At 47.9% G+C, this 19,836-nt stretch overlaps 1 protein-coding gene and 1 long non-coding RNA gene across 7 annotated transcripts in view; one reads left to right on the top strand and one right to left on the bottom strand.

The window, feature by feature from the left end:
• LOC122466412 overlaps positions 1 to 19,836 on the bottom strand; it is a 65,536-nt gene that overhangs the window by 20,468 nt on the left and 25,232 nt on the right. The window lies entirely within an intron of this gene.
• PLCB2 (phospholipase C beta 2) overlaps positions 1 to 19,836 on the top strand; it is a 68,798-nt gene that overhangs the window by 11,531 nt on the left and 37,431 nt on the right. For all 6 annotated transcript variants that reach the window (XR_005225531.2, XR_005225530.2, XM_027831493.3 and 3 more), the window contains exons 3-8: positions 144 to 212; positions 9,032 to 9,172; positions 9,653 to 9,732; positions 16,422 to 16,475; positions 18,843 to 18,918; positions 19,565 to 19,665. Coding sequence is in view for 4 of the 6 variants with exons in the window: in XM_027831493.3 (XP_027687294.2) it covers positions 144 to 212; positions 9,032 to 9,172; positions 9,653 to 9,732; positions 16,422 to 16,475; positions 18,843 to 18,918; positions 19,565 to 19,665 (521 nt within the window). In the remaining 2 variants the exon portion in view is untranslated. The remainder of the gene's footprint in view (positions 1 to 143; positions 213 to 9,031; positions 9,173 to 9,652; positions 9,733 to 16,421; positions 16,476 to 18,842; positions 18,919 to 19,564; positions 19,666 to 19,836) is intronic.

Here is a 19,836-nt window from a genome sequence, read left to right on the forward strand (position 1 = left end):
GCTCCACACTGACCCCAATGCAAGGCTGTGAGTGAGAGCCACCAGAGAGCCTTGCCATTCCCTTTCTAACCCTTCACTCTCTTGCTGTCCTTGTCCTTCCTCCTCCAAGTGCCACCCTCCTCCCTATTTTTATTCTTTTTCAGGAAATGGAATTTTTGGATATAACCAGCATCCGAGACACCCGAGTAGGAAAATTTGCCAAAATTCCCAAGGTGAGTCTGTGGCCCTTTTCTGTCCAAGGTTGAGCCCTTGCTTGAGCCACGTGTTTGCATAGATGGTATCTTTCATACTGCCCTCAAGGTATCTCAGAGCACTACACAGAGCTCTCTCTAACCAATGGATTAGAAACTAGCAAAGCAGTGACCATGAAACCAGTATCACACTTCTCATGCAGGTAACCAAACATCTCAGATGAAGAGTGCCAAATCTTAACAGTCCTAATGCTACGTTGCATATGAGCACAAACCTTGGACTAGGACTTGAACCACCTGTCATTTTCAGGCTTGGAAACGAGTGCTACCACACTGGGCTGTACAGGCACTTGTATACGGGAGAGGGTGAGAAGCAAGCATGGGTCCATAGCCTGTAAATTCATGAGGGCTTAAATTGCTGAATGAGAGATTTAGGTTAGACATTAGGAAAAAAATTTTTAACTGTACGAGTAGTTACGTACTGGAACAAATTACCTAGGGAGACTGTGGAATCTCTGTCATAGGTATTTAAGAACAAGTTAGACAAACACCTGTTAGGGATGATCTAGATGATACTTAGTCCTGCCTCAGTGCAGGGGACTGGTCTAGATGACCTATTGAGGTCCCTTCCAGTCCTACAGTTCTGTGATTTCCAAATACTAGGGGAGGAAGCAAGCAGGGAAAGGCTCAGTGCTTGGTGGGGGTGGCTGTTTGGCACCCTGGGGCACGAAGCTGTCTGGCCCCCACTCCTGTAATGGTTAGTTTTATTTAGGAATTGAATTTTATACTAAAATGGCTAAAATTACTGGGGGCAATGGGGGCAGAATCTTCCATTAAAATCCATGAATTCTAGTTTGGCCACACATCAGGAAGGTGTGCCCCATGCATCTGTGTCCCACTGTGTTCCCAACTCCCACATGGTCCAAGTGACTCTTTCCCATGGGCAACAGCAAGAGCCGAGGGAACTTCATCTGGATAACTCCTCTCCCCCAATTCCCTGGTAGCTACCTGTGCTGCTCAGAGTGATGGGGTCTTAAATCTTGTGAGGATTGGGAGCTGTGGAGCCCTCCATGCACATGTCAGCAGAACGGCCCTCATCATCATGAGACTTAGAGAATGCTCAGCAGTAAGCTGTCCCGACGTCGAGGGATAGGGCAAGGCTAATAAGAAAGTGAGCGTTACATCTTACTATTGGGCTTAGATTTTCCTTAGACATGTTCAGCGAACGTACTCGCTGCCATATTATGGAGCTGCTGCCTTACAACTACTCCATCATGTTGCCAGCATGTAGCACTGGAGTAAAAGCTGATTGCGTTTGAGGGTGAGGAAAGGCTGCTTTCTCTCCAACTCTAGCAGTCTGCATGGTTCTTTGCCTATATTTACATAAGAGAGTTTGTTTCCCTGGCTTCTGACTCTGGTTTGTTCAAGTGAGGCTACTAGGGAAATCAGGGAAGTGGGAAAAGAGTGGAGAGCTGAGATTAAAGCTGAATCACTGGGTTGCTGGTTTATAAAGTCCCATTTTGGCTGGGGCATGAATTAAAGGGCTGGGGCATGAATTAACCTCTCCTGCTTTTTAATGATATCATACCTGTTTTTACCTGGCAATCTCATGTAAAATGGCACTGTGTATGATTGTGTTGTGAAATTGCAGCATGATGTGAGGAAACTGTCATGATATAATAAGGGACTGTGGTCTGAGCTTTAGGCTGGGAGCTAGAATTCGTGGGTTCTATCTGCAGCTCTGACTATGTGGGGTGGTGCAAGCAACCTTTATGTATGGCAGCCATTTGTCCTCCTTCACCACAGTATCTGAGCACCTCACAAACATGATTGAATTTATCCTCATAACACCCCCCTGAGTACGGTCATTCCCATTTAACAGATAAGAAATGGAGGCACACAGAGAGTATGTGACTTGTCCAAGGTCACATGTGAAGTCTATGTCTGGGAGATAAAGCCAGTCCAGGGCCTTAACCGAAAGACCGTCCTTCTTCCCTATTTAAAGCCGTTCCGTGCCTCAATTTCCCTATCTGTGAAATGGGGATAACAATTAATTTTACTGGAGTGTTGTGAGGCTTACTTAGTTAATGTTTATAAAGTGCTTTGAGGATAAAAAGCTGCAAACATGATGTTATGTCATGGTGAGATGACAGTATCAAGATATTGCCAGTACTGAATTTGATGAGTTTGTCTAGCAGAACAAACTCAAAGGTAGCAGTTCTAGATGACAGCTTTCAGACTGTCAAGACTCAACTGTGAACAACAAAGGGACTTACCTGCATGATAAGCAACACCAAATAACAGAAAAGGAAGGGGAGGAGGAGACAGCTTCTAACAAATACAGGAAACTTCTTCAACATAAACCACAATTTCTCTATTGTCTCAGTTTCATGGTGTAGTATGTGGGAGGTAAATAATTTGGACAACAGCCAGCAGGTCGGTAGTATGAAGTTAAAATCAAGACTAAAATCATATGACATGAAGGCTTTTGTAATGAGGATCAGTAGGGTTGCCAACTTTCTAATCGCACAAAACCGAACACCCCTTTCCCGAGGCCCTGACCCTTCTCTGAGGCCCCGCCCCCACTCATTCCATCCCCCCTCCCTCCAACACTCGCTCTCCCCCACCCTCACTCATTTTCACTGGGCTGGGCAGGGGGTTGGGTTGAGGGCTCCAGTCGGGCGGTGCTTACCTCAGGCGACTCCCAGTCAGCAGCACAGCAGGGCTAAGGCAGGCTCCCTGCCTGCCTAGCTCCAAACGGCTCCCGGACGCAGCCGGCATGTCCGGCTTCTAGGCAGAGGAGGGGCCAAGGGACTCTGCGCACTGCCCACGCCCGCAGGTGCTGCCCCCGCAGCTCCCATTGGCCGCGGTTCCCAGCCAATGGGAGCTGCAGTGGATGCGCTGTGGAGGCGGGGGGCAGCGTGCGGAGCTTCCCTGATTGCCACTCTGCCTAGGGGCCGCAGGGACATGCCGGCCGCTTCTGGGAGCCGTGCAGAGCCTTGGGAGGCAGGGAGCCTGCCTTCGTCCCTCTGCATCATTGACCAAACTTTTAACAACGACCGGAGCCGCCAGGTTCCCTTTTTGACCAGGCATTCCAGTCGAAAACCTGACTCCTGGCAACACTAAGGATCAGTGAAGTCTGACCTGATCATACCAGGGGCCTTGCTGCATAGGCAGAGGCAGAAAGGGAAGCATGTGCTATACACATACTCCTCTGCATTGGACAGAAATCACAAAATAAAACTACAAGACCGTGCTAGAGATTCCTACTCTGTTATAAAATAAAAGTCTTATGAGTGATTTTTTTAAAAGTCTCTGTTCCAGTCTTTCCCCTCCCCTCCCCACACTTCAAAGGCATTCATGTTATGTTGGCTGTTGGAATCACCCTATGGGAGAAGGCACTTTGCTCTTGGAAGACACAGATGCTAGTTTGATAGTCTTGGGGTGGTATCTACCTTTTCCTAAAGGTAAATGTTTACCACAGACTCAACTAGCATTGAACTCTATAAAAATATAATAGAAAATGCCTGAAAAATAAAACCGTATAATTTACAGCATGCCTTTGGGTGTCCATTGCATTTTACAAGCACATAAGAAGTTCTGGGTGCTGAGCTGTTTTGAAAATCTGGCCATTTACAATCCAAATGTGACCAGAAAACTCAATGACAGGAAAGGAAGAGCTGGGATTTGAATTGTAATAGAATACAAGCATGTATTTGCATGTGTTTTACAAGGATATATCTTTACTGCAGAGTTAGCCCAGCTGATAACCCAGGTGTTGCCCGTGCTCCCTTTCTCTCCACGTGTAAGGGTACTGTTGGCCCCATACTAAAACTTAGTGGGGGTTTTTGGTTGGCCATCTCCCAGTACTAAAAGGGGAAGGGTCAATGAGAAATCAGGACTCTGAGACTGACAGTCTGCAAGAACAATGGGGAGAGGCCAATGCTCCAGGTCAGCCTGATTGACAGGTGGGCAGGCTAATGAGGGAACAGACTACAGACAGAGTGGGGCTGAGCTAAGGAGAAAGCAGGAGCCTGAGCTGAGCTGGGGGGCAGGGTCATGCTGGCCAGAGAGAACCAGAGAAGCAGCCACAAGAGCAGACCTGTGTTGGGAGGAGATCTGCAGCAACCAGAGCCAGAGGGGCCAGAGAAGCAGCCCAGGGGGCGGGAGGCAGAGCAGCAGCAGTACTGAGGCAGAGTGGAGCTGGGGCTGGAGCAGTCCGGAGCTGGGTGCGGTGAGCAGCTTGGAGCGGTGAGCGACGCGGGACCTAGGTCAGCGGGCCCAGCGCAGGGAGGTGCCCCAGCTAAGAGGCCTTGCGGGCCGGACTTGGAGGGGGATCATAAACCCAACAGGGGGGCTGGCTCTGGGAAGAAAGGTCCTGCCACCTAGAGCCTAAAGGCGTGTGGCTACCGCCAGAGCATGTCTGACCTGCAGCATCCCTGCAGCACAACCAGGGCCTGGGCAGGAGGCCTGGGACGTGTGAGGAACAGACTGTGAACTTCCCTTACGTTTCAGAGATGCTAGTTCTGATGTTCCCGTCCCTCAGAGTGGGGTTATGTGTTTTCCTTAATCATTTTTCCTTATTTTTTCAAAATTAATTGATGTTTAATAAATTGTATTTGCTTTGGACTGTGTGGAATGATCAGTGGGTCAGGGAAGCATTCAGAGCAGAAAGAGCACCCCAGAGTGGGGATACGCAAGACCCTGACCTAAGTGACCGTGACAAGGTTGGGGGTTTGAGCCCCAGAAATCCTGGGCCCAGCCTTGTTGGGGTTACGAGGACTCTGCCACACAGGAGAGTGGAAGGGGAGCCCTCTGTATAAAAGGGGTGGGAGCAAGGACTCAGATCCTTTCGCTAGCCCGTTTTATCAGGGTAGTGTATAAGCCAGGAAGGTTCCCCACCATAGCTAGACCATTCCCCTGCTTACACACACACAAAAATCTCTAACCCTGGTTAGGAAGGTGCTTTAAGCCTGAGCTAGCAAGCACAGCTGAGGGCATAGCCTTGATCTTGGGTTTTGCTTCAGCCTGGGCCGGCAGCCCACCCTACTTTGTGATGAAAAGGCAGGATAATCAAGCACTGGTGCTGATAGACCTCCAATCCTATCCCACAGCTCTACCTGGGATGTACTTTCTGGTCTAACTTCTCCCTTCTTCTGCACTGGCTTTTTGACCTCCGGTTTGCCTGCTTCGTTTCTGCTGCACTTACACAGCATTTGAATGGAGGTGCTGTCCAAGAAGCCCTCCTCTTGGGCTGCCAGTTGGCCAGAAGGTGTGATGTCAGTAAGACCCATAATTTGGGGGAATTTGTATGCTTAATGGACAAGAAAGAGAGAGAGAAAGAGCAGTCCCAGTCAGTTGCACTACAAATCACTTTGAGGTTTGCAGACTGAATTCCTTAATGACATTCTCATTAAAAATTCTTGCAGCCAAATGCTGTTTTCTTTTGCCTTCAGAGCTGTCTGCAGTAATAAGGAGTATTTCCCCTTGGAAATTATTTACCTAAAGCATTGTTCTCATGTTCTTCCTACAGACAGCAGCTCCATGCTAGGTAAGAGAGAGCACCAGGCAAATGAATTAATAGAGTGGTCCAGTTTAATGCATCACTAAGAACGATAGGATAGCACACCAGAAATTCATCCCAGCGCATGGGCTAGTACAACACCAGTGTGGATGCAATTACATGGGTAGCACTTAGCATGGATGGAGCATCCCCACTGCAAAGCTAGCTACACCAGGCTAGGCTAGCTTGGGCTTACTGTGAGGTGAAGACATAGAATCATAGGACTGGAAGGGACCTCGGAAGGTCATCTAGTCCAGTTCCCTGCATTCATGGCAGGACTAAGTATTATCTAGACCATACCTGGCAGGTGTTTGTCTAACCTACTCCTAAAAATCTCCAATGATGGAGATTCCACAACCTCCTAGGCAATTTATTTCAGTGCTTAACCACCCTGACAGGAAGTTTTTCCTAATGTCCAACCTAAACCTCCCTTTCTGCAATTTAAACCCAATGCTTCTCGTCCTATCCTCAGAGGTTAAGAAGAACAATTCTTCTCCCTCTTCCTTTTAACAACCTTTTATGTACTTGGAAACTGTTATCATGTCCCCTCTTAGTCTTCTCTTTTCCAGACTAAACAAACCCAGTTTTCTCAATCTTCCCTCATAGGTCATGTTTTCTAGACCTTTAATCATTTTTGTTGCTCTTCTCTGGACTTTCTCCAGTTTGTCCACATCTTTCCTGAAATGTGGCACCCAGAACTGGACACAATACTCCAGTTGAGGCCTAATCAGCGTGGAGTACAGCGGAAGAATTACTTCTCATGTCTTGCTTACAACACTCCTGCTAATACATCCCAGAATAATGCTAGCTTTTTTTGCAACAGTGTTACACTGTTGACTCATATTTAGCTTGTGGTCCACTATGACCCCCAGATCCCTTTCCGCAGTACTCCTTCCTAGGTAGTCACTTCCCATTTTGTATGTGAGCAACTGATTGTTCTTTACTTGGGCCAAATTCAGAGGTGAGTGAAAGTGATTCTAAGAGATTGCCACTCACACTTTCCTCAACTTGTAAGTTACACTACTGTAGACTGAGTCTCCCTTGTACCTCCACCCACTAGACATCACCTCTGAATCTGGGCCACTATGTTTATGGTAGCAGATTAGAAGTTTAGCTGCACATATGCAGCTAGAAGTCGGGCCTGCTTCTGCTCCCACCGAAGTCAATGGCAATTTTGCTATTGACTTCAAGAGGGGCAGGATCAGGCCGTTTGTTTGGTTTTGGCTGAAGGATTACATTTATATAGTGAATTTAATGCACTTCTTTCATGATTTGTGAATGTTACTTATTTCATTGTAAATTGTGGTGCTCTGCACCGCAGCACCTTACATTTGGGAGATTTTACATGGTGATGAAGAAAATTAATGAAAAATAATTCTACAAAGATTCTGTAAAAATTGACATGTATTATCCTTAACGTGATCTAGTAATGAAATACATATTACACTAATCAGAGAAGGTCTATACTTGTCCAACTCAGGCTCTGGTGGGCCACAAATGTGGGGTGGGATGGAGGGGAGACAGGTTCCAGAAGTGAGGGGCTCTGACACTCATTTTACAGAGGGACCAATCCAGGAACTGGCAGCAAGCGTGACTCAAGCGATCACAACTACTGGCACAAGACACAGGGAGAGAGTCCATCTCTCAGATAACTGGGTCCTAGACCATGGAGGGCTTTAAAGATCATAACTAACACTCCAACTGCATTGGGAAGAGATAATGTTATGGTGATGTTGGAGTAAGGAGTACTGCAGTAATCCAGCCTTAAGGCTATTGTGTGATGCTGACAAACAGCCTGTTTGTAATAAACTCAGGAACCCTGCTTAAGTAGTGTCTGTCACCTTATTCCATACATTACAATATCGGCAATGTCTGCAAATTTGGACTGGAGATAGGGTTGCCAGGGGTTCGGTTTTCGACTGGAACACCCAGTCAAAAAGGGACCCTGGCAGCTCCAGTCAGCACTGCTGACCGGGCCGTTAAAAGTCCAGTTGGCGTGGGGCTGGCAGGCTCCCTACCCAGCTCCACATGGCTCCCAGGAAGCAGTCAGCATGTCCCTCTGGCTTCTAGGCATAGGGGCAGCCACTGGGACTCCACGCACTGCCCCTGCCCTGAGCACTGGCTCCACAGCTCCCATTGGCCAGGAACCACGGCCAGTGGGAGCTGCGAGGGTGGTACCTGTGGGCAGGGGCAGCACACAGAGACGCTTGGCCATGCCTCCACCTAGGAGCTGGAGAGACATGCCAGCTGCTTCCCCAGAGCTGCCTAGCTAAGCACCACCTGGAGCCCACACCCTGAATTCCCTCCTGCACCCGAACCCCCTGCCCCAGCCCTGAGCACCCTCCCGCACCCAAACTCCCTCCCAGAGCCCATGCCCTGAACCCCCTCCTGCACTCCAAACCCCTGCCCCAGCCCTGAGCCTCCTCCCGCACTCCAAACCCCTCATTTCTGGCTCCACCCCAGAGCCCGTACCCCCAGCCAAGAGCCTGTACCCCCTCCCACATCCCAACCCCCCTGCCTCAGCCCGGAGGCCCCCCCACACCCCAAACCCATAATCCCTGGCCCCACCCCAGAGTCTACACCCCCAGCCAGAGCCCTTACTCCCACCCTCTGCACCCCAACCTCCAGCCCAGAGCCCCCTCCTACACCCCAAACCCATCATCCCTGGCCCCACCCCAGAGCCCACATCCCCAGCTGGCGCCCTCATCCTTCCTGCACCCCAGCCCTCTGCCCCGCCCAGGGCCCCCTCCCGCACCCTGAACCCCTCATTTCTGGCTCCACCCCAGAGCCTGCACCCCCAGCCCAGAGTCTGTATCCCCTCCCCCACCCCAACCCCCTGCCCCAGCTTGGTGAAAATGAGCAAGTGAGGGCAGAGCAAGCGATGGAGGGAGGCGGGATAAAATTAGCAGGGCAGGGCCTCAGAGAAGGGGCGGAGGAGGGGTGGGGTTTTGGGGAAGGGATGAGGCAAGACTGTTTAGTTTTTTGAGATTAGACAATTGGCAACAGTCACTGGAGATCTCTCAAGAAGAAAGTTTCTCCTGAGATCTCTTGGTCAGATCAGAAATGCCAGGCTGCTCTAGTACCTCTTCACATTCCCACTGGACCCAGGAAGTACAGAGGCCCACAGTGAAAATGAATAATATAAAAAGTTTTCTAAAAACTTTTTCCAGCTTCCATAAGGGTTCAGTGCAAAGTTGGGTAAAGGTTTGGGTTGGGTCTTGTTTTCTGGTGTCAGTTTACCCATCCCCCTTCATTTTTACCTTGTTTCCCTTTGCAGAGCCAGAAGCTCCGAGAGGTTTTTAACTTGGATTTCCCAGACAACAACTTCCTGCTCAAGACTCTGACTGTTGTGACCGGCCCCGATATGGTGGATCTCACTTTCCACAACTTTGTCTCCTACAAAGAGAGTGTTGGCAAGGTATCTGAGACCTCAGGGGAATGGACCACCAGGGATGTCTAGGAATGGCAGTATTAGTGGAAAGAGGGAGGGTGGGAATTCTAAATCCCCTGTTTCTTGAGCATGACTGACAAGCTTGCCAGCTGCAAGGGACAGGAATCCCGTTCCAAAAGAGAGGGGGGTACAGTGCCCTTGAGCTCCAGCCTGGAGCCCCTGCAAGCAGAAGGAAGGAATTAATGTGCTGCTGCTGTTCACTTCATCATCCTCCTTCCTGCAGTTAAAGTGGACAAAGCAAAGGATAGGAGGATAAGTTCAAGGTCCCACTGTAAGCAGGTGTAGAAACAGGAGCTCAAGACTAGGCAGGTGGCAGGGACTGGAGGGTGCGCACTGCTCCTCAGGCTGTGAGGACGGAATGGGAGGTCAGCACCATTCAGAGTGCAGATGCCATGTCCTGATTGGTGCCACTTTTCTAACCTCTGATTGCATTTATTTTGTTGCCAGAGCTGGGCTGAGGATATCATGGCCATCGTTAGAAATCCACTGACATCCAATGCATCTCGCTACACCTTCCTGGAGAAAATGTATGTGGCTTCCAATTAATGTTACTCTTTAAAACTCCAACCCATTGCTCTCCCTGCCTGTCTCCGTAGAGAATGATGCCAGGGTGGGCTCCTTGGGAGCAAAGGGCTTCTGCAATTCAGCAACAAACCTTGTCTGAACTCAGTTGCCCATAACAACAGGTGCAATGTGGTATCTGGGCTGTATGTCACTTTGGGTGCATGTACACTGCACCCTTCTTTTGGCGGCATGTAGGGTGTATACCGGCGTAGTCTCCGTAGAATGGGTATAAATAACAGTGTAAACGGTGAAGCCTGGCTTAGGCGAGCAGAGTAAAGACATGCTTGAAGGGTGTGGGTACACCTGAGTACATGCCCTAGACAGTTCTCTACTCACCCAAGCCATGCCTACCCATTTACACTGCTGTTTTTAGCAATGTAGCATCCTGCTGCCTCCCCATTTCCGGAGCCCTTCCCCACACTGAAGGAAAGGCTCTGGCAGTGGTGAAAGGGTGTCCATTACTTGCAATGATTGGTTGTGGTCAGTTTGGAATCCTTGAGTCATCTTCTTTTGCTTGTGCATCTGCCATCTGTAGTTTGCTCTGTTGATTGTTCTTTCTGAGAAACAAGCTGTAGATGTTGATGGTTTCTGTTGAAGTCTCCACTGTTGATCTCAATCACATATGATCTGGGTGCTGAATTCTTTTTCTTTATGGCAGCTGGCATTATCCATTCTTTTTCCTCATCCAGTTTGACGTGAACATAGTCTCTAGACCTGGCAGTGTTCTCACTGAGTGACATCTGTTGTAAAAGTGTTCATAAGCTTTGTTGGCCTTTTTATCCCATTTGGCTATTCTCTTCATTCCTGGCCACTTTGGAAATAGATTCTTTTCCAAAGATGGAATAGTAGTTCTGAGTTGTCTTCCCATCAGGATTTGTGCTGAACTATATCCAGTAGCTGCTATTGGTGTTGATCTGTAACACAGAAGAGCAAGGAAAGGATCTTCCTGCTGTAAGATTTTCTTAGCCTTCTCTACAACTCTTTCAGCCTCTCCATTTGCTTCTGGGTAAAACGGGCTGCTAGTAAATATGGTCAAAATCATATTTTGTTTGGAATGACTTAAATTCTGCTGCAATGAATTGTGGTCCATTGTCCATCACTAGTTGTTCTGGAATACCAAACTGAGCAAAAATGGACTTCAGTTTCTCAATAACACTGTGGCATATTATGTCTTTCAAATACACTATTTCTACGTATGTGGAAAAATAGTCCATGAAGACCAGGTAATGATGGCCTCTGAATTCACATAAATCTTCAGTGAGTCTCTTCCAAGGTCCGTCTGGTAGAGGTGCTGGTATTAAGGGTTCCTTGTGTTGTGTTGGTCTGTTAGTTCTGCAGTGTTCATGTGCAGATGCTTTATTCTTTATCTCCTTGCTGATGCCTGGCCACCTGGTTGGCCCATTCACAGCATTTAATTAATCCTTGATGTCCTTCATGGATGAGGTTTAGGATTTCTCCACTCATTTGTCTGGAATTACGATGCAAATTGCCTTTAATCACAAGTCCATTTGACTCATTCAATTGTCCACACACCACAAAGTAGTCTCTTATCACTTCCTTAGTGTCCTTTAGATACTCGAGTCAGCCGCCTCATATGTAACTTGAACTTCTTGAAGTTGAGTGTCTGTCAAGGTTGGGTTTTTTTAGCTGGAGGAGTCCCTTTTCTGACACTGGTCTGTATGCAGCCACAGTATCCACATTTGCCGTTATGTCATCTTCAAGTTCACAGGTAGCTGAGTGTGATGCTGGGCTCTGTGATAGAGTGTCTGCTATCACCAGATTTTTCCTAGGAACATATTTAGCAACTGGGTTAAATTTCATTAACCTTAGCAGTAGATGTTGGCATCTGAGCAGTGCTTGATCCAGGTCTTTTCCACTGATGAGGGTTACAAGCTATTTATTGTCTGTTACCAGTCCACACAGATCTCTGTAGAAGTTCTCACATGCCCATATGCTTGCCAGGCACTCTTTTTCAATCTATGCATATCAGTTTTGTGCTCCTGTAAGTGAGCAAGAGCTAAATGCAACTGGCCCCCACTCAGAGCCATGTTGTTGCAACAATGCCCCACCTAGGTTATAGCTCCTTACATCTGCACTGACCCTTGTGGGTTTGTTCACATTACAGTACTGGAGAAATGGAGCTGTTGAGATCAATACTTTTACCTTTTCGAAGAAAATGTCTTGATTTGGGCCCCATAGCCAAGATGTGTTCGACTTTAAGGGTATGTCTACACTGCAACTAAACACCTGTAGCTGGCCTGTGACAGCTGACTCAGACGCAGGCTGCAGGGTTGTTTGCGCAATGTAGACATTTGGGCTTGGGCTGGAGCCTGGGCTCGGGGACCCTCTCCCCTCACGGGGTCGCAGAGTCTGGTCTTCAGCCTGTGCCTGAATGTCTACACAACAATTTAACAGCCATGCAGCCCAAGCTCCATAAGCCCAAGTCAGGTGACATGGGCCAGCCATGGGTATTTAGTTGCACTGTAGATATACTCCAACAATTCATTCAGTGGTTTTATCACTGTAGAAAGGTCTTGCAGGCATTGACCAAGGTAATTTACTAGCTCAGTATATATATCAGTTCTGACAGGTTTCAGAATAGCAGCCGTGTTAATCTGTATTCGCAAAAAGAAAAGGAGTACTTGTGGCACCTTAGAGACTAACCAGTTTATTTGAGCATAAGCTTTCGTGAGCAACAGCTCACTTCATCGGATGCATAAAAGTGGAAAATGCAGTGAGGATATTTTTATACACACAGACCACGAAAAAATGGGTGTTTATCACTTCAAAAGGTTTTCTCTCCCCCCACCCCGCTCTCCTGCTGGTAATAGCTTATCTAAAGTGATCACTCTCCTTACAATGTGTATGATAATCAAGGTGGGCCATTTCCAGCACAAATCCAGGTTTTCTCTCCCCCCACTCCACTCTCCTGCTGGTAATAGCTTATCTAAAGTGATCACTCTCCTTACAATGTACAATAGTTACTTTGCATAATGACTTAGCCATTCCCAGTCTCTATTCAAGCCTATTTGGATACAATTAACTTAGGCTTGAATAGAGACTGGGAGTGGCTAAGTCATTATGCAAGGTAACCTATTTTCCCTTGTTTTTCCTACCCCCCCATTCCTCAGACGTTCTTGTTAAACCCTGGATTTATGCTGGAAATGGCCCACCTTGATTATCATACACATTGTAAGGAGAGCGATCACTTTAGATAAGCTATTACCAGCAGGAGAGTGGGGTCGGGGGAGAGAAAACCTTCTGAAGTGATAAACACCCATTTTTTCATGGTCTGTGTGTATAAAAATATCCTCACTGCATTTTCCACTTTTATGCATCCGATGAAGTGAGCTGTAGCTCACGAAAGCTTATGCTCAAATAAATTGGTTAGTCTCTAAGGTGCCACAAGTACTCCTATATCAGTTCTGGTTCATTAGTTGGTGCATTCCATTCTCAAATTGCTTTTACTTTCTCAGGGCTAGGACTGATTCCATCTCTGTTTATGGTCTGTCTCAAAAAGAAAATTTGGGGTAGGCAGAAATGCATTTTTCCTTGTTTAGCATCAGTCCAGACTGATTAGGCTTAGGACTTCACTGAGGGGTTTGTTGTGTTGAAGATCCATATATCAGAATATCATCTACGAAAACTATAACTTCATTTGTGTTTATTAACAATTCTGCCATCTTTCTTTGGATAAGTTCAGGTGCACTGGTAATCCAAAAGGTAATCCAAAAGCAAAATCTCCCAAAGAGTGTGATAAATGTAGCACTTGCTTTAGCTAAAGAAATTGTTTAGATATCCGGCTGAGGCATCCCTTTCACTTTGTGGAGGAAGTCTTCCAGTATTGGGAGGATATATTTTTCTCTCACAACTGCTTCATATAGTCTTTTAAGATCTACAGAGTCACATTTTTACATTTTTCTTTATAACTGGTACTATTGGCACACACCAGGCTGTTGGCTCAGAAATTTTCTCTAATATGCGAATCCACTCCCTTCTCTTTAACTCGGTTTCCACTTTATGATGTAATGAGGTAGGAATCCTTCGAGGTGTATGTATGTATGGTTCCGTATTGTCTCTTAAGGTTATTTGTACTGGATTGCCTTTCAGAAGTCCAATATGACCTAATATTCCATCAAGTTCTTCCACTTGTCTCACTAGGCCCATCATGGCTGCCACACTGCAGCTGAGAAGACTGTTGGTCTGTAGCCCATAGATCACATACAAAGACAAAAGCGAGGCATCCAGATCGTAAGTTATTTCTGTAGTGGACTGGCCCATGCAGGTCAGAATACCGTCAGAGCAGTCTCAGGTAACTTCAGCTTTGGGAAGGGTTGAAGGTGATTGTAAGTCCTTCTGAGATGACTGTGAGGTCAGCTCCTGAGTTAATTATAAAGGCAATAGTCTTTCCATGAATATTCAGTTTCACTGTCCAGGCAGGCTCTCTGTCATCACAAGTGATAGATCCCAGAAACAATGGCTCTTGATTGTCTGTAATGTGAGTTAACTCCCTGATTGTTTTGGTGCAGCAAACAGCTGCAAAATGTCCATATTTCATGCATACATTATGCTGTTTGCCTGTGACTGGACATGCAGCACCCATTGTGCATGTAGGCTGGAATTTGTCTCTCAGGGCATGTCTACACTGCCCATGTTACAGTGTGGCCATGGCAGCGCTGTAACATGGGCAGTGTAGACACGCTTTATCGCCGGGGGTGAGCTCTCCTGGCGATAAAAAAAACCCCACCCCGAATGAGCGGTGGTAGCTTTATTACTGGGAGTGCTGTCTATACTGGCGCTTTTCAGCGCTAAAACTTTGTCATGCGGGGGGGGCGGGGGGGTTTCACACCCCTGAACGACTAAAGTTTTAGCGCTGAAAGTGACAGTGTAGACACAGCTTTAGCCTCAGAGTTCTCTCTCCTTGCCTCAGGGGTTTTATAACAATGTCTTTTAACACTCAAGTGTCTGTTTATAGCTTAGTGAGTTTCAGGGTTTTCAAATTGCTCCTGCCTTTTGTTATATTGTTTGACTAATTCTGACTCTTTTGCTATCTGCATAGCTGTCGGCTAGTGTTAAACCTCTCTTCAATTGTAGCTGCTGTGAAAGGTTTTTATCTGCTAACCCAGTAACTACTAGCCTGTCTCTGATACTTTCATGATTTGCATTGCCAAAAATCAGTTTTCAGCCAATGTATGCACAGCTCTTATAAAACATTCATTATTTTCCCCCTGGTTCTTGAAGACTCTGGTGAAAACATGCTCTTTCATAAACCACATTTCTGAGCTATAAAGAATGCATCTAACATAGCCAGAACCCTTTCATAGTGATCTCCATGACTGTCTTCAGTAAAGTCAAAGGATTTAAGATATGCTCTGTCTGCTTCCCCATAGCATATATTAGCGAAGATTGCTGTATATCTCCAGTTTCTTTGTGGAGTTTTTTGCAATTCAAAATCTTGCAAAATACTGCTTTCTTTCTGTCCACTGGAAAGGTTTGTCAAAGCTGAAGTTCTCTGGGGCACTGAAGAGTGGCATATTGATGAGATCCTGCAACCTTTGTTGCTGTTCCTTTTGTCTGCAAATCTGTTGCTGTTTTCCTTTTGTGTCTGTTCTTAATTTACTACTGACACCTTGTCATGCTCCTGTACCAGATGTGGACTGGTCCCAGAACTTGCTTATACATACCAGCTATGTTCATCATAAGATCCTTTAATGCTCTGCCTGATATGATTGATGGTTGTTAAAAAAGGGACTTTTATGCACAGTGCCACCTAGTGGCTGAACAGCATAATACAATTTAATTTAGCATGCCCATTACAGCGGGGAAAGGCTCTGTCAGCTCCCCATTTACTGGCAGCGGGGAAAGGCTCCAGCAGCAGGGAAAGACTCAGATGTGGTGTGCTTTTCACTGCAACATGCAGCTACACCTACACTACATGCCACTGCCAGTGGTGTGTAGTGTAGACATAGCCATAATGAGAATGACTGAAACCAAAGTACACAGTGAGCCAGTTAAGCATATGCTTGGTATTATACAAAAGCAATTAACTCGAGAGCCCCAAGAGTTATATCCAGGGAAGATTCCCTCCAGCATCACATTAGCCCTGACACATACTGAGTCTTTCTTTCCAGGACTCAAAAAGAAAAGGAGTACTTGTGGCACCTTAGAGACTAACCAATTTATTTGAGCATGAGCTTTCGTGACTGTGTCATATTATTTAACTGACCACAGGGATCATGGTAGAGCAACAAATAAAACCACCTCTCTTAGGTGTTTCTCATTTCTCATTGTGGTACAGAAGTATTTATATACTGTGCTGACTGCCTATCTTTGTCTGCCTCCTTCCCAAAGAGTGGGACCAAACCTCTGCTGGTGGGTAGCATCTCAAAATCTGCCAGACCTAAAGAAGAGCTCTGTGTAGCTTGAAAGCGTGTCTCTCTCACCCACAGAATTTGGTCTAATCAAAGATATGACCACCTCACCCACCTTGTCTCTCTCATATCCTGGGACCAATGCGACTACAGCAATGCTGCAGACAGGACTCTATTTGGCAGTTAACGTCTGAGTTTCTTTCCCTCTCCCTGAATCCTGGTATATGGGGTCTGGAAAGGTTATACAAGCATGTTCTTGTCCAATCTGCTCTTTTTCACAGCCTGGTGAAGCTGAAGATGCAACTCAGTGCTGAAGGAAAAATTCCTGTCAGGAAGTGAGTACAGGCATTTACATCTCATTGTGCACCCAGTCAGGTTGAAAACAGAGCAGGTGGGTGAACGGACGAGAACCCAAGCTGGCTTTGTCTGCCTTGCTGCACCCGGAGTAAGACATTACCTCTTAGGGATTCTGGTCCTTCCCCCAAGAAGAGGGAAAGGGACTTCTGTCTCTTCTGGCTGTCCCCAGAAGGGGGTAGGCCATGGTGGGGAATGCCTTGGGAGATCCCACTAGCAGGGGCTACCCTTCTACTGCAGTAAGAAGAACCCTGGGATTAGCCCTCTGATCTCAGTTAGAGTAGAGATCAACAACCAGGTCTGGTCTGGGTTGTATAAAGCCTCATTTGTTGGGGTTTTGTTTTGCAAAGCCAATGCTGGGTAAGATCCAAATCTCATTTTAACCACAGTCCAAAAGCTTAAGGGGTTCTGGTCCTGGTCCATCTCTAAATGAGCTTTCTGCCTGGCTGGCAGCAGTGCCGGCACGCCTGTGTTTCTTACTGCCCTCTGGGAATTCTGAGCTGATTTGTTCTTTAATTGTTTTCCCGTTATCTGTGTATAAAATCTCTGGGCCTTCTCCCCAGTTTATCCCAGTTTAATACCAGTGTATCTCCACTGATTTCAGCAGTTACTCTGGATTTACACCAGTGCAAGTGAGAGCAGAATCGGGCTTGAGGCCCTATTCCCCCCGTGTCTGTGCTTGTGCTGGTGCAGTGATGGAGGAGGTGGTTCGCACTCCCCTTCTCCAGAGCAGGGCTACTTTAGCTCCTGGTGCACACCTGGGCAGCCATTGCAGTAGTGTAAAAATGCTGGGACACAGGACTCTCCTGACTATGCCCCCAACCCCTCCCTGGCTCCCTTTACACGCTTCAATGGGCCCTCCTGCAGGGGAGCATGGAGCTGTCTCTGCCTCTTAGAAAGGGTCTCTTATGCTAGAGATATTCCTCGCAGGCCTGATGACCCCTTTGTATTGGTTTAATTGGTGCAATGTAAAGGGGCTCTAACACAGGGTTGATTTTCCCCAATGATGTATAAATTCTCTTCTATATTAAGAGTAAGGGGCCTCATGGACACTTTCTAAGAAGTTTAAAATTGCCCTAAATGTACGGCTGGGGCGGGGTGTGGGAAGGAGTGTGAGGTGTGGGAGGGGGTGCAGTGTGCAGGAAGGGGCTCAGGGCAAGGGGTTGGAGTGCAGGAGGGGTGTGGGGTGCAGGAGGGGGCTCAGGGCAGCGGGTTGGGGGCTCAGGACAGGGGGTTGGGCATGCAGGAGGGGATGCATAGTGCAGGAGGGGGCTCAAGGCAGGGGGTTGGGGTGCAGGAGGGGTGTGGGGTGTGGTAGGGGGCTCAGGGCAGGGGGTTGGGGTACAGGAGGGGTGCGGCAGGGGGCTCAAGGCTGGGCTAGCGGGCTCAGGGCAGGGGGCTGGGGTGCGGGGTGCAGGAAGAGTGCGGCCGGGAGTTCAGGGCAGGGGGCTAGGGGGTTCAGGGCAGTGGGTTGGGGTGCGGGGTGCAGGAGAGGTTCAGGGTCCAGGCTCTGGCCTGGCGCCGCTTACCTCGAGGGGCTCCAGGGTGGCAGCGATGCGCAGCAGGGCTAAGGCAGGCTCCCTGCCTGCCCTGGCCCTCGCCGCTCCCGAAAATGGCTGGCATGTCCGGCAGTGGCTTCTGGGTGTGGGGTGGGGCAGGAGGCTCCACCACGCACTGCCCTCGACTGTGGGTACCACCCCCAAAGTTCCCATTGGCTGCGGTTCCCCATTCCCGGCCAATGGGAGCTGCGGTGGGCGGTGCACGGAGCCCTCTGTCCCCCCTCCCCCAGGGGCCTCAGGGATGTGATGCTCCCCCAGGGGCCTAAGGGACAGTTCTGGGAGCGGCACGGGGCTAGGGCAGGCAGGGATTAGCCCCGCTACACCACGGGGCTGGCAATCCCGTGGGCCGGATTGAAAGCCTTGACGGGCCAGATCGAACCCGTGGGCTGTAGTTTGCCCTCCCTTGTCCTATAGGGTCCCCAGCAGAAACTAAAGTTGGCCTTGGTTGGGGAAACCTCTGAATTGAAGCAGCAGTGGAAATACCTCCTGTAAAATATTAAGTCCAGGTCCTCATAGGTATTTATGTATTGATATCAATGGGAGTTAGGTCCCTAAATACCTTTAAGCATTTTGTACATAACATCTCACCATGTATCTATTCTTTTTCTCTCTGTGAACCAGTTTCACATTCACCCTTTTGTCCCTCTCTCTGATTGTAGCTCCCCACTACCCCACCCCATCTTATCCCACCCTCTGACTGTACCTGCCAGCAGCCCCAACCTCTGCTCTCTCTCACTGCTCTTCACAAATTGTCATTTTGCAGGCTCTAACTGCCCTTCTCTCTCTCAGTATTTTTCAGATGTTTCCTGCAGACAGGAAGAGGGTAGAAGCTGCATTACATGCTTGTCACCTTCCAAAGGGCAAGGTGAGTGACTTCTTGGCATATTCAGAGGTATCCAGAGCTACACGACAATACCTTCCCTGGCCCTGACCTCTTGACCATGATGTTGCTATCCCTAAAACAGCCCCAAAGAGGTAGACTTCCCAGACCAATACTCTAAATTACTGTGAAACCCTATAGTCTGTACCATGTTGTAGCTTTACCCCGTCCCCAGCCAGGATGACATCAATTATTATTATTTCTATTACAGTGTCACTGAGGGCCCCAAAGAGCTGAAAGTCTCAATAGATAAGGTAGACAAAAGGGAAAAAGAGGCACAGAGACTTGGCCAAAGTCACTCAGCAAGTCAATAGTGGAGTCAAGACTATACCCCAGATATTCTGAATCCCAGGCCACTGCTTTATCCACGCAACAACTGCACCTTCCCAAGGGACACCAGGGACAACTCACAACTACCCCATTGAAATAGCTTCCCCCAAACCATCACAAATTACTTGCCCTGTTCCTCTAAGCAACGTCTGATGCTCTGTGTGCTAATTCACATCACCACAAACAGGGATGCTCCAGGTACTACGGAGCAGGGCAATAGGAATATGGGCAACTGGCTCTAATAAGGAAGTGACGGCAGACATGGGTTTGCAATACTTGCGAGCTGCGGTTTCATTTTCAGAATGATGCGATCAATCCAGAGGACTTCCCTGAGAAAGTGTATAAAACCTTCCTGATGAACCTGTGTCCCCGTCCGGAGATCGATGAGATATTCACCTCTCTGTGAGTCTTCCTCATGCTGCAGGGGCAGGCTTTGTTTCATGAGGGGAAAAGACAGGCAAACGGGGACAATGAAGGAGGAAGATACGGTACAACTGAAGCAAGATGACTGGGGTGTATGAAGTGACTTCATTCTCAGTCCTGCTCCTAATGTGCAGGTGTCCGCGTCACCAA

The sequence above is a fragment of the Chelonia mydas genome, chromosome 6 (genome assembly GCF_015237465.2).
Source record: "Chelonia mydas isolate rCheMyd1 chromosome 6, rCheMyd1.pri.v2, whole genome shotgun sequence".
NCBI classification, from domain to species: Eukaryota; Metazoa; Chordata; order Testudines; family Cheloniidae; genus Chelonia; species Chelonia mydas.